This window comes from Stegodyphus dumicola, chromosome 10 (genome assembly GCF_044657685.1).
Source record: "Stegodyphus dumicola isolate Sdum_Otavi_A_Nest chromosome 10, ASM4465768v1".
NCBI classification, from domain to species: domain Eukaryota; kingdom Metazoa; phylum Arthropoda; class Arachnida; order Araneae; family Eresidae; genus Stegodyphus; species Stegodyphus dumicola.
The window spans coordinates 120,947,382-120,961,737 of NC_140777.1; the positions used below are offsets into that span (position 1 = coordinate 120,947,382).

The following is a 14,356-nucleotide window of genomic DNA, read 5'->3' on the forward strand; positions in this document are numbered from 1 at the left end:
AATTTTATTTATTTTAAATGAAATTAATTTGTTTAAAATAACTGAAAAGCTTATTGTTTAAGACTATTAAGTATTATTATTTTCAAATTAGCAAAGCTTATTGTGTAATTTTCGTTTTTAGAAACACGTAATTCTCTTGCTATGATCAAAGAAATCTCTGATAAATTTTGAGCTAAAAATATGTCTTAAAAATGTTAATTTCAGTACTGTGTATAATTTTTCAGCTTCCCAAGCCATTTGTCTTTGTACTATTTTAGTCTTATATGTAAAGCAACTTTTGATGCATAATAAGCAATCTAATTTAGAAATATTTCTGGAAAAAATTTAATTTTTATTCATTTAATGTTAAAAATGCTGTTTTAGTTAGCAATCTTTTAATGTGTAATCGTTTTAGAATAAAGGAAATTTAATTATTTTTAATAGTTCAAGAATATTTTCACTATATGTAGTTGTAAAAAAACTGAAATGATACATTTATAATTGTATATATAAATATGACAAAAATATAAATTTTTGAAAAAGATTCTTTATTTCAGAGTAGTAATATGATATATTCCATAAGCTGTAATCTAATATTAGTTAAAATAAAATGAAAAGGAAATGTTTCGTCAAATCATTTTTGTTATAGTTTAATTTAAAAAAATCATTAACTGTAAAATTTGTTTAATTTAAAATCTAAAAATACAATATTTTCATGATTTTTTCAAGTCTTATATGAAAAAGGAATAGTCATGTGGTAATTTCTTTTGTCATGATATAAAAATTATGTGTATTTAATATGAAATTGTTTGCATATAAATAAATTTTTTTTCATTATTTTAATTGTGTTGTCTTCACTTTTTACTCTAAAAAATCTTCTACATATATTTAATATTTAGCTAATTTTTATAAGAGATGAATTTAATTGCTGATCAGCATTTTAAATTTTCTCCTGTCAAAAAATAAAATTTTCCTTCTGATAAGTTTTTCACAATAGTTTTCATTTCCTGTTTAATACTATTGTATTAATAGTATATTTTTAAAAATTTTTAAGTAAAAATAATAATGAATAATTTAAAATGCCTAAAATTTGCGCTAAAGCTGCTAAGTAATAAATCAATAATTTATTATTAGAAAAGGTATTTAGATATATCCAAGGAAAATAAAATTAAAGCTATGAATTATTAGAAAAAACTTTAGTAAGAATTTTTAAGTATCTTTCCAAGTCAGTATCCAAAGTTATCCAGATCTATTGTAGTAGTAATTACTTAAAATCAAAGCATAATTTCAGATATTAATTTTATGAATTATAAAGTTCGAAAATTATAAAACGTATCTTTAAAATATGCTACAGATTAGGAGATTTAAGAAGCGTATAAATCGAAAATTAATTCGAAGTAGAGAATTTTATTAAGACGAATTATTCGTGAGCGAATTTCACTTGCACCCTGCGCCATTGCTTCGCTCAGACTAGGCTAGACGAGATGAATGCAACGATCGAAGAGATAGACTAACCCAGTAGTCGGGGCGCGCGTCACCGACATGTCGGCAAGAAAGAATAGGGACGATGTGGTTTACTTTAACACTGAAACCTATGGCGTTTGTATCACATAACTCTTTTTAATTATTAAATGTGATACGTTGTGTAGTGATGAGATTATGAAAGCCACAGTTTTTTCCAAATAGGATTTAATATATCTCATTAAAGCACTTTTTACTGCCTCTCGCGCATTTTTTTCACGCGTAATTCTTGTACAAACATCTTTACTTTGGTAAAACGGTAAAAACTCTAAGCACAAAATTTATGAACTTAATTTTGCGTACAAATAACGTAAAATTAAATAAGATTGATAGTACATGATGCTTTGAAATAAATAAGGTAAAATTAAAAAAGATCTGATAATTTTTTAAAAAATTTAATGACCATTTTTAGGCAGTGATTTTCAAAACTATAATAACATTGCAAAACAATCATTTATTTGATTATATCATCATTAACTTATTAACATTAAAGTGGAATATTTATTTTAGTAATTTTTAAAATTCAAAGCATAAAATTTTCTGAACGTAATGAAGAGAGAAAAAAAAAAAAAAAAAAAAAAAAAAAAGGTAAAATAAAATATAGAAACACTCAGATTTTATATTACGCCCAAAAGGAATCTTTTTTAACGTTTTGTTTGCGTTACCTATATTTATTGAATATCACGTTCTTCGCCCGTAAACCACATACATTTGAAAACAGCATATCATTAGAATTTCCGCACTGGAGATAAAACTGTTATTTTCAGTACAGTGCTCGCTCTGAACTTGTTGAGTTTGTTAATCAAAACTTCGTTAAAGTTTTACAAAAATATGAAATAGATTAAAACAAATTCGAAATTCGGCCGTCCAGATGCCCTTGTTCGGATCGAGGATTACATTATTCAAAATCTGATGACTCTAGATACCGTCGTTTTTGTCACAGTGCGAGAAACATACATGTATTCATGCAGATTCTTCATTATTTAATTTCTTTAAATATAATACAGGGCGATAATATTTGGTAACAACAATTTGCAAGGAAACACGGACATTTATAGTAAAACAGAGCAAAATACCGCTTCGAAACTAACAGCCTTTCTAGGCTACCGCCGCTTTGGGCTAATAAATTAAATTAACAGTAAATAAAAAAAAAAAAAAAAAAAAATCTTATGCAGAACTAAAAATAAATTAAAAAAATAATCATTATAAAATACAAGCAAAATTAATTATTATGGTTAAATACAATTTTAATATTAGAATTAAATGTATAAAAATTATTAAGGAGTCAAAAGTGTTTATCACTATGATGTATTATGAAATATAATTGAAATAAAATTCCTTTATAGAAATTGTGCTATAATACTCATCTATAATTTTAAAAAAGCAGCACAATTTAGAATTTAAAAAAAACTTTCAAAAATTCATTTTGAAATATTTTAGTAATTTTTTACTTATTTACACCAATAAAAAGCATAAAAATTGCAAGAGAAAATTGATTGTTTGAAATTTTCTATTAGTTCAGATTTAAAATATTATTTTCTAAAAGTAGTTACAAATCCTTACAGAATAGAAAAAGCTAAAAAGATATCCAGCCTTGAAAGCAGGTAATAGCTTTATAATTATTTGGAAAGCTACTTATGCTTGATAAATATGCTAAATTTTTAAAAATCAATCTCAGTTTCAAAAATAAAAATACGGAGAAATTCTAATTTGTGAAATGAGGCGCTACAACCAACTTTTTCTTGACAATTATACACGCTGCAATAGGCAACCACTGTTAAATTTCTGCAAGTCGTCTCTACTCCTCCGGATGTGATAAAGGTGACAGCCAGGAACGCCTCAGACGAGGGAGAAAACCCATTTGGGTTAGTCTATTTCTTAATAAGGTCCATGGCACGCGCACATCCATTTTCAGGACGAATTGAGGACTGATGTCGGGTGTCCCGAGAGTCGAGAGGTTTTCGTTAGAATTAGTTTTTGTTCGCTATCCGAATATTGTTCATTGTCCGAACACAAAAATCTTTCCTCGAAGTGTTCTTTGTCCGATTTGTTCGCTGTCCGAAATATTCGTTAATCGATCATCCACTGTATGGAATTTATCTAAGTCCGGAAACGAGTTTTTGAAATTGTGTCCTAGTATAAAAAGATCTGAAAATCATTATTTACATAGTAGGCTGTACTTGAATTAATGAAATATATTTAATTTAATAATCAATAATCATCAGATTCTTTAATAATCATATACATACACACACACACACACATATATATATATAACAGAAAGTGGGAAATTTACATATAATGGTTAATAAGAAATACATTCTTTATCTGCAAAGTAGTAGACGTTTGGCTGTATGGCATCAAAACGAAATGATAATACATGAAATACATATTTAAAAGCTCACACTTTAAATACACATAGTTATGACAAAGAGCAGGACATAAAGCTGTATTATGTATACATTATGTATACATATGTGTGAAGTATACAATTATATGCATATCTATTTTAAAAATTATTAGAATAATACGAAATATATTTAAGAAATGGAGTGAAAAATATCTTCTGGGAGTATCAGAGCTTACGTTAGGTGTGGAGCAGATAAAAGAAGCCAGCCAAAGTTAGTATATAATTTAAATAATTCTATTATGAATTTAAACTCACTATTGTATTAATAATAAAGAACCAGATGATGAAAATCTGTAATTTTATGAAATCAGAATACAAATCAAAATTCGCATTAAAAGTTAGATATTCAGATTATTTAAATAGGTTTTTTTTTTATTTCATGTTTCAATATATCTGCCATTCTAGTGTCGAAATGTGTACTTTTCTTCCCCTATCCTTCTTCGAGTGAAGAAGATTGAACGAAATTTCTAATGGTTTTTCCAGCACTTTTGCCAAATGTTGAAACTTCTACTCTATGTCTGATTGTGAAGGTTTTTTTTATTCCTAAAGGAATGAGAATCACGATTTGAATCCGAAATCGCAGTCTGTTTTCAGTTGGATCGAATTGTCACTCGAGGAAATTAAGTATATAACTGTAATGCTCCCCGAAATCATTATTTTTGCTGTACTTAGAAATTAGTCGTTTTGCATAATAGATCTAATATATAAATAAAACCTACTGTTTTTTCCAAGATCATATACAACGGTTTTGCGCACTGGCAAGTTAAGAAATAATATTTGTATTTGATCAAGTTTTTGACGCTACATAATAGAGAAGAAACGAAGGCGAATCGAAAAATCTCATTTGGAGGTATTAATGCTACGAGTTTGACAATGAGAAATAAATTGCAGGTGATAAGACATAAGCGACTGTTACATTACAAAACATATTATACTTGGAAAATGGAAATTCTTAGAGAGTCATTGTGAGAAATATTACATTTTAGGTAACCTAATAATACACAGGTGTGAATACACTTCCGAAAATACATTAGAAAATAGCGAACACAAAATGTTTCCATTAATATTCTGTATAATTCGCCCATTGCACAAAGCAATTGTCCTAGAAATTGCATAAAAATCGTGGTTTCTAATACGATGTTATATTTTTTAAGCATCATCGCATCGTCGCAGGCTGGGTACATGTCCTTGAATTCTTCTCTTCGGATGAATATTGTGGATTGTGGATACACACTTTCGAAAGCATCTCTTCACGGTTACCCAGAGAATGAAGAGAAGGGAGATGGCAAAATCGATCAAAGCAATGACAGAAAAACCTAACCAAAGGCCCAAGTAACCACCAATGAAACTGAAGAGTTCAATTGGCTGAAATAAAGAATAACAGTTAGAACAGAAATATATAGAAAATTGCTTTTAAAAAATAAAAGAAGTAATTTAAATGATGTTTAACTCTAGTTACCCGAATCGCTTCTTCTTCTGTGTAAGCTAAGAAAAATCATGCTCTGAATTGAAAGAGAAACGTGACAATGTAAAATTTAAAATAAAAAGCAATGCGACCTTAGTTTGGTGTATATTTTGAATTAATCAGTTTAATAAGAACTCTATCAGTTTTGAGGGAGATTATATACAAAATCCCCTTTCTTAATGAGCAAAAGCCTTTTTGGAGTGTCGTTTTGATGGCAAGAGGAAAATATTTTTAAACTTTATCAAAGATAAAAATTCCCCATTATTGCAACCTTATTTAAAAACTTAACTTCATGAGATTTATAAATTTGAGAGAGTGGTATACATAAGAGTTAAAAGAAGCACTTTTTTATTCCTCTGGTTGACATGCTAGAGCTTAGGAAGACACACAAAAAACTGTTAAACGCAAACAATAGCTCTCAAATCAAATTTCAGACTCATTGCGGGTGATTAGATTGACGAGAAAAGGAAGGGAATGACCAAATTAAATTTCAAAAGGGACTAAATGGCTATACCAACTGAATTCCTTACAGATAAAAACTTCAATAAATCTTCATCCTCAAAAATCCCGAATGAGTAATCGACGTACTGAATTCAAAGCCGAAAAGACAATGTTGCGAACACAGTCTCGAGCCAAAACATTATGACCATCAAGTGATTTTTCAATAAAATCGTTCGAATGATGTAGAGGGCACATGATTAAGTGGGAGTGGAGTTTAACTGTTGTCTGGAGAAGCTAAGGAATAATTATTGCACATACTTTTGCGAGTCAATGGGAAGGGCTGCTGATCTAAGCTAATTTGATAAAGGGCTGATTGTAACTGCCTGAAGACTCAGAATGAGTATCTCCCAAACTGCACGAATGTGGTAGGTTCATTCCCCAGCTTCTTCACGATCTGCCGTTGTTAGTATTTATGCACAGTTTATTAATGACGGTGAAATCAGCAGTAGACGTCAAGGTGTTGGACGTCCGCGCGTCATGAAAGAAAAAAGATGTTAGAAACTATCCCACTTGTAACAGCAAAATCGGCAACAGACAGCGGCTCAGCTGACAGCCCAATGCAGTGCAGGTACAAGTGCGAGTGTTTCGGAACATACAGTTCAGCGGACAGTGTTGACTATGGGACTGCGCAGCAGACGTCCCACTCGTGTGCCTCTGTTGACCAAGAATCATTGTCAACTACGCCTACAGGGGCCGGGAACATCGAGACTGGATTGTGGGTAAGTGGAAGACAGTTGCTGGGTCGAATGAATCACGATTTCTCATTCATCACACCAAAGGTGATGTTAGGGTACACGGTCTTCCAGGCGAACAGTTATTCTACCCTGTACAGAGGGTCATACACAGATTGAAGTTGGAGTTATTGTGCTTTAGGACACGTTCTCATGGGTGGTTCTGAGACCCTTAGTTGTAGTAGAACAGACCATGAAAGCTGCGGACTATCTGAACATAACTTTGGATCAGTTGCACTTTTACATGGCGTCTGTCTCCTCAGATTGAAATGGAATTTTTCGCAGGACAACGCCCTACGTCACAAGCCCTACTAATTGTGTTGGAGTGATTCAAGAAGCATAAGGAGAAAATGTAATTAATGTCTTGGCATCTAAGTTTTCGGATCCTAACCCGATGGAGCCCAACTGGGATGTCATGGAGCGGCAGCTCAGAGCTCAAACACCACCATGTCGGACTATCTCGACTTTGCGTGATTGCTGCTTAGACATTTGGTATAACCTGTTTCCAGTCATCTACCAAGGACTTGTAGTATTCATCCTAAGACAAATTGCAGCTGTTTCGCGGGCCAAAAGTCGCGCAACTTCTTATTGAGTAGGTAGTCGTAATGCTTTAGCTCTTCAATGTAATTTAACCTCAAAACAGTGCATGTAAAATGTCAGGAAGTGCTAAATTGAAAAGATTACCATAGCTATTAATTCAATTTGGTGATAATAATTACCTTTGAATGTGAAAAGGATCTGATTTAAGGAAACTTAAGCATGAGAAATTAATTCGTCAGTTTTCAGTATGGGTCAAATGGAATTTTGCATATCTGATTTCAAGACAATTTAATGACTTAATCTAAACATTGGTAAAAAATAATTTAACTTCGAAGGAAATGTAATTGTAATGTATGGCAAAATATTCTTAACAACGACTTCAAAATAATTTTTACAGGGTTAAATTTGTGAGAAAATAAATGGGAAATCGAACAATAAAATATTTGGCTAAAGAATATGAGGCTGCTCTTAAATTAGAAACTGTGGGGCGCAAAAGAAATTCTAGTTTTGTGAACTTTGAGAACAACATGAAACCTAGTTAAGTTAGCAATCGGTGAAATGAACGATTTTTCACATTGAGTTGGGGGTATATGCAAAAACGAACTAGCTATTTTAATTTTTTAGAGGTTAGAAACTGAAGTATAACTATAGGAATCAAATAGTTATATCTTCATTTATAAGTTTCGCTACTCATTAACATATTATTGTAACTATTTGAAATGTTTCTGATTCTATTTTTCGTTTCTCTGTATTTTTGTTGTGTTTTGTATTGCTTTATTTATTTTATTTCGTTATTGTTCTTAGGTTGTAAATTTTTGGGTTTATTTCCTATTTAATCGCATTTTTAGCCATATATCGAGCATTTCAGTGCTTACTTGTTACACTGAATTATAGAACTTTAAGTGCTGATCGCAAGAACGTTGGAAGTAAGATAGTTTAAGGAAAACGCGAGATATAAGCGATTTCATTTCGGATCGGCTTGGCGCCGATCTCGCGATTTTTCTCGCTATGGCGATATTTGGCAGTTTCTTACTCAACTTGGCGACTTTCTGGAATATAACTTTACTATTAACCTGAACTCAAAATTTAAATCAAGCTCTCTCTTTAGCACATTAACTGTTTTGTATTTAGGAAGTTTTTCGAGGTCTTGAACGCCAAGTTCTAACACATGGTAAATGTTAGTTGGCAGCGTTTATTCGCGGTAACATAACAGACACACGCCCAGTTCATTCAGAACAAATCTCTAGAGAACGCGGGGAGAAGAGGAGTTAAAAAATTTGTAGGAATGAAGATTTTAGGAAAATATTCTAAATTGTGTATAGAAACTATAACTGATGATGTCAAATGAATTAAAGAATATTATATGTTAAATGTGGAAAATGTGTTGAAAGTAAAAATTTTAAATGTCTGTACGTATGTTTAAAGTACTTTAAGGTTAAAATTTGTGTAAATGTAAGCTTTGGTCAAAATGCGAGTTCAAAAACCTTGGATAAATGAACGATTGGAAAGTAAATACAGAATGAATGTGTTAAAAGTTAGGCTTTCCAGCCAACACTTGAAAATTTAAATCAAGCTCTCTCTTTAGCATATTAACTGCAGTTTTGTATTTAGGAAGTTTTTCGAGGTCTTGCACACCAAGTTCTAACACATGGTAAATGTTAGTTGGTAGCGTTTATTCGCGGTAACATAACAGACACACGCCCAGTTCATTCAGAACAAATCTCTAGAGAACGCGGGGGGAAGAAGAGTTAAAAATTTGTGGGAATGAAAGCTGTTTAAGAGCTAAAGAATTCTAATAAAATGTATTTGTAAGGGAAATAAAAATTTTTGTAAAAGACAAAACTAACACTATTTCCTTCCAGATAATTTGGAGGGACCAAGGCGGATAGCGTACTGAAAGTCAAGCTGAAGCACATGACTGTGCCAAGTGAGATTGTACTTGGAAAAATTATTTTTCTTAGTTTTAGTCTAGCTTTAGATCTTTTGCAAAGTTGGCGCTAACAGAAAAAGAATTAATGATGAGAATGATTTAAAAAGTTTTGTAGCATTTACACTCGTAAACAAGGTCGTTCAGAGACCTTATTCTTCGAATAGCTAAATTCTGGCGGGGGAAAGATGTAAAGTTTATCCTAAATTTTAAAGTTATTTTAAGTTAAAGCTCCTTTCCTATCTCTCTTAAATTCAGCTTATAATTATTTTCTACAAGAATATATTTTTAAATCGCGTGTAATGCAAATGAGTAAGAGTAGTATTTAAGTAGAAGTTCTACTGATTTCGGGAGAGAGCCTCAGAGTTTCTGACTAGCGTGCGTTAGTCTTTTGGCTACGTCTCTCTAAGCTGTTACTTGACTCGGCCGTATTACAGATTATTATTATGTTGTTACTCGGCTCTTGATAGCTTCGCTAGCTAAATTCGATACTTAGGAGGCCAATCACTTAGAATTGGGATAGCTTCGGCTATATGTCTTTAGTTGAACATTAGTTAAGTTCTCATTTATTACAATTTTGAGTTCGAGCACAAGTGGCCGTACGCACTGAAAAAGGGGCCATTCTTATTTAGAGCGATAAAGGGTAATTAACCCTTCTCGAGTTAACGTTTCTATTACTGAACTTAAGTGATTATTCGCTTAGCTGTGTTCACTAGGTTCCTCCACATTGAGTTGTTAGATAAAAGAGTGGAACCTCACAATCTACAAATTGTAGTATTCATTCTCTTGCCTTCACATTTCACATGTGGTGGTCTAGTCTTTTTACCTTCTTTGGGAAAAAACAATGCTAACGTCTTTTCAATATTAAATTGTAATTGATCTTTGTTTTGTGAATCACTCAGTATTAGATCAGTTTCATCAAATAATTTTTCCATTTTTTTGCAAGGGAATCGTATTTAATAAGAATCATGATATCATCAGCCTATGCAATTAATTCCAGCCTTTCAAAAAACTTCTGTTCCAGCAATTTATCCACAATAATGTTTGAGAGCAGGGGCAGGAGCCCTGAAAGCATCCCTTATAAGTATTGATTACACTAAATCTGTACTCTTATTCCTAAGGCAATTTTTCTATTACTAAAATAACTTTTAAATAGATAAAACCAATTTCTAGGTATTTTTCAATTAAAAGCAATTAAACTGTGCAACAGGGAAGACATATTAACAGAATCACATGTCTTAAGAAATCAAAGCTACGTGTTGTTCATCTCTGAAACGTCTGACATATCCAAAAACCCCTGACAAAGTGTATCCTCCATACCTCTTCCAAAGGTTAATCCATACTGAAACTCACTAAGTGCACATGGAAAAAAAATGTAAAAAAAAAAAAAAAAAAAAAAAAAAAAAAAAAGAATCACCTTACAAAATAATTTAAAAACTGATAAATGAATCACATGTACAGCGTAGTTATTGCATGGCCCTATTTTACAAAATATATTAATAATAACTTTAATTTTAATTAATTTTAGTTATTATTAGGTACAATTATTAAATTCCTTTGTCGTTGCTTTTCAGTTTCACCATGCGTTAATAATTTTACAGGAAGTACTTAGCATAAAATTCATGGTATATGTACATCTAATTCCACATTTCCATCTGAAAAACGCACTTACAATTATGAATAAGCATCAACCTTGAACAGAAAGGGCTCTCTAAGGGCTCGATCTGTACCATCTGGAGTGGTTTCCAATTAATTTTATATCAATTAATCGTAAAATCAAGGTATTACATTGGTTCTAATTGGTAAATTATCATCATCAGAATAAGCTAATAATTAAACAAATAAACGTACAATTCAAACATTCTAAGTTTATTCTATCTCACCACTTGTCAACATTGAAATTAAATGTACAATATAAAATTAACAGTCGTCCAGGACCATGCAAGACTCTACTGTGTGCTTTAAGTTACAGTTGAATGTGAAGAATCTTAAGAACTAGTAAGCGAATAATCGCTTGAGTTCGTGAGACAGTAATTAAAACTTGGAAAGGGTTAAAGGACCCTTATTATTCAAATAAGATTTAACAGAACTCCGCCTTGGAATTTTACAATAAAGCCGACACTTGGGCTTGGACATAGGAACTAAGAATTAAAACTTAACTAATCTTAACTAAAAAGATATAGCCGAAGCTATTAAGATTCTAACAGAGTTGGCCCCTTAATGCTAATTGACTGCGAAGTTATCAAGGGCCTAAAGTACGGTCAAGCGTAATAATAGCTTGAGAGAGTAGCCTAAAAAGGCGGACGCGTGCTAGCCAGAATTTCTGGTTCTCTGTAACTCAGATAGTAGAATTTCGCGGTTAAATATCGCTCTTCCTCATTTGCATTCACACGTGATCTAAAACTACGTTCTGGCCGGAACTGGTAAGTTGAAATTAAGAAGCAATAGGAAAGGAAATTTAACTCAAAATTTAACTGTTAGCTAAATAAATATAATCCTTACAACCTGGTTTCATTACAAACTTCAAAGAAGGTTATAAATTCAACAATTTATATATTATCTATACAGAAACTACAAGATTATGTAGACCACGACAGAATTTAGGACACACAGTTACCAAGCAAGATCTAATTTCGGCCTAATGTAATCCATACAAGAACAATGTTTTGATTTACCGTCAGGACAGCGAAAGCAGGCCAAAACGTTCATATTCCTTATTCGTCAAATTCTACACTTTATAGTAAACCTGCTTGCCACTCAATTAGATTCTGGAATGAGCTAACCTCATGGCAAAAAGGGACAGAAAGAAAATAATTAAATTAAATTAACATTTTATTAGTAAACCTTAAACATGAATGTCTTGAAGCTGAGATCTCGAATAGAATCAAGTTCTTTGTCTCAACAGATTCCTGGCAGAGTAGTATCTTCTAAGGTATGTTTATTTGAGTGTGCTGTGGTTCCAATAATTAAATACTACACTGGTGTGCAAAAATTAAGGACGAAGTCGAAAAATTAGCATATCAGCTTAACGAAGAGGCAGAGAGGACAGAAAGACCAATCAGGAGATTAAGTAAGGTGATGTACGGTAGCACATGCGCAGATATGCAGGTAGACGTAATGGGGGAGTGTCTGAGTAGTATAAAGCATGTTGTCAGTGTAAGATCAGTATTTCTGGCAAAGAGATTGCACGCCGTATAGCAGTTAAAATCACACCGAGTTGCTGCCTCAGCGAGAAATGGTGAATAATCAATCTGTTAGACGACATCTGGATGCTTTTACCCGAGATCGAATCATTGGGAAGTTGGAGGAAGGCCGCAGTGTGACAAGTGTGGCTGCAGAGTTCGGAATTGCTCACAGCATCGTTTCACGACTTTGGAGACCATTTCAAACAACAGGAACAGCTCTCCGGGGGTTTAGTAGTGGTCGTCCACGAGAAACCACACCCGCAGATGACCGGTATATTGCCTTACAGGCCAGAAGAAACAGGCGGCAGACAGCGGGAGAAATCGCTAGACGCACGACACAGGCGACTGGACGACCGATATCGCGTTTTACCGTGGCCAGAAGACTGCGCGGTGGTGGTCTGTTTGCACGACGCCCTGTACGGTGTGTACCTCTAACGCCTGCGCATCGGAGAAGGCGTTCTCTGTGGTGCCGGGAACACCGAAGTTGAAGAGACAATGAATGGGGACGAGTATTCTTTACAGATGAGAGCAGATTCAGTCTGAGTAGCGATTTGAAAGGGACAGGTATGGAGGTGGCGGTGTTCTCGTTTGGGGAGGCATTATGCTTGGTAGTCGTACAGACCTTCACATCTTCGACGCAGGTTCAGTCAACGGGACCCGTTATTCTAACGAGATTCTTCTTCCATATGTGCGTCCTTTTAGAGGCGCTATGGGTCCGCAGTTCCTTTTCATGGAAGACAATGCACCATGTCATCGCACAGTAGCTGCCGAACAGCTCTTAGAGAGTGAGGATATTGAACGTATGGATTGGCCGGCACGATCTTCGGATCTCAATCCCATCGAGCATGTATGGGATTTTATAGGCAGACGCTTGTCAGCTCGTACCTTACCACCAGTAACGATTCCGCAGCTTCGATTGGCGCTGCAAGACGAATGGGCAGCAATACCTCAAAAACTCATTGACACCCTCATTCTCAGCATGAGCAGACGCTGTGAAACCTGCCTAGCAGTCAGGGGAGATCATATCCCCTATTAAAGACCGGATGTTTCTTGCTGGACACCCATCACAGGGATGTTTCGGCCTTCAGTCGCATTGCGCTCCATGCTACTTTTTCAATAAAGCTTCTTTTTATCCCTCTGATTTCTCTTTTATTAAGTGTTGCTTACATTATTCATGTCCTTACGTATTGGGGATCTTACGGTATTAAATGTGTTGATTTGGAAAGCTTTTGTACAAAGTTATATTGAAGAAACCGTCTTGTCCTTAATTTTTGCACACCAGTGTAGACCTACTTCTCATAGCTTTTTCATTAGAACTCAGAGAAACGTAGAGGTCAAGATAAAGAACAATGGTTTATTATTTTCCTTTATTCAAATAGTCTAAACAAGCTGAAGTGAGGACTAGTAAATTTTCAGTTAAAAGTTTCAGAAATACTGCAGAAAAGTTTGAAAAGTATGAAGACTCTTCATTCCAAGAAGTTGACAATGTTCGTTATATCCGATTTTTATACATTTGGAATATGTCTATAAAAAACTGGACACAACCAAAAAGTCCGTTTCTTAAAAGCGAGTATTCATTATAAGCCGAGTTAGCAGTGTTTGATTGTATTTAAATTAGATTGCTCATGACTACAATCTGCGTGGAATTGCACATTGAGGAATAGCATTTTAGAGATGATTTTCTAAATTTTCATTTATATTCTTCATAAAATCTGCAAAAACATCGAAAAACAACTAAATAACATTAATTCACGTTTATGGAACTTAAAACATAAGAATTCATGCATTCAAGTTATGCAGATAAAATACAAACTTCAGTAATTAATAAACGTAGACAGCTTTCTCTTTATTAATAAAAGAGGAAATTTATTATTCTTACACTCTTTTTTAGACATGAGGAAAAAAAAACAGTCAGAAAACATGATAAGAAAAATGAGTAAAAAATAATAATATAGAAATATATTACCTCATATCTTGGTCTGAATGAGGTAATTTTAAGCGGTGGATCTCGGAATCTGATGTTAACACCAGTAAGCCTATGTAAGAGAAAATTTCTTCATGAGTGAAAAAATTAATTCATTAAATGTTAAGCAACTG

At 33.2% G+C, this 14,356-nt stretch overlaps 1 protein-coding gene across 1 annotated transcript in view; it reads right to left on the reverse strand.

Moving 5' to 3' along the window:
• Window positions 1-3,098: 3,098 nt before the first annotated feature.
• LOC118200502 (uncharacterized) overlaps window positions 3,099-14,356 on the reverse strand; it is a 203,638-nt gene continuing 192,380 nt past the window's right edge. Inside the window, exons 13-14 of the mRNA XM_035372459.2 lie at window positions 14,226-14,295; window positions 3,099-5,275 (exon numbers count right to left, since the gene is read on the reverse strand). Of these exons, the coding sequence (XP_035228350.2) occupies window positions 5,060-5,275; window positions 14,226-14,295 (286 nt within the window). The 3' untranslated portion in view covers window positions 3,099-5,059. The remainder of the gene's footprint in view (window positions 5,276-14,225; window positions 14,296-14,356) is intronic.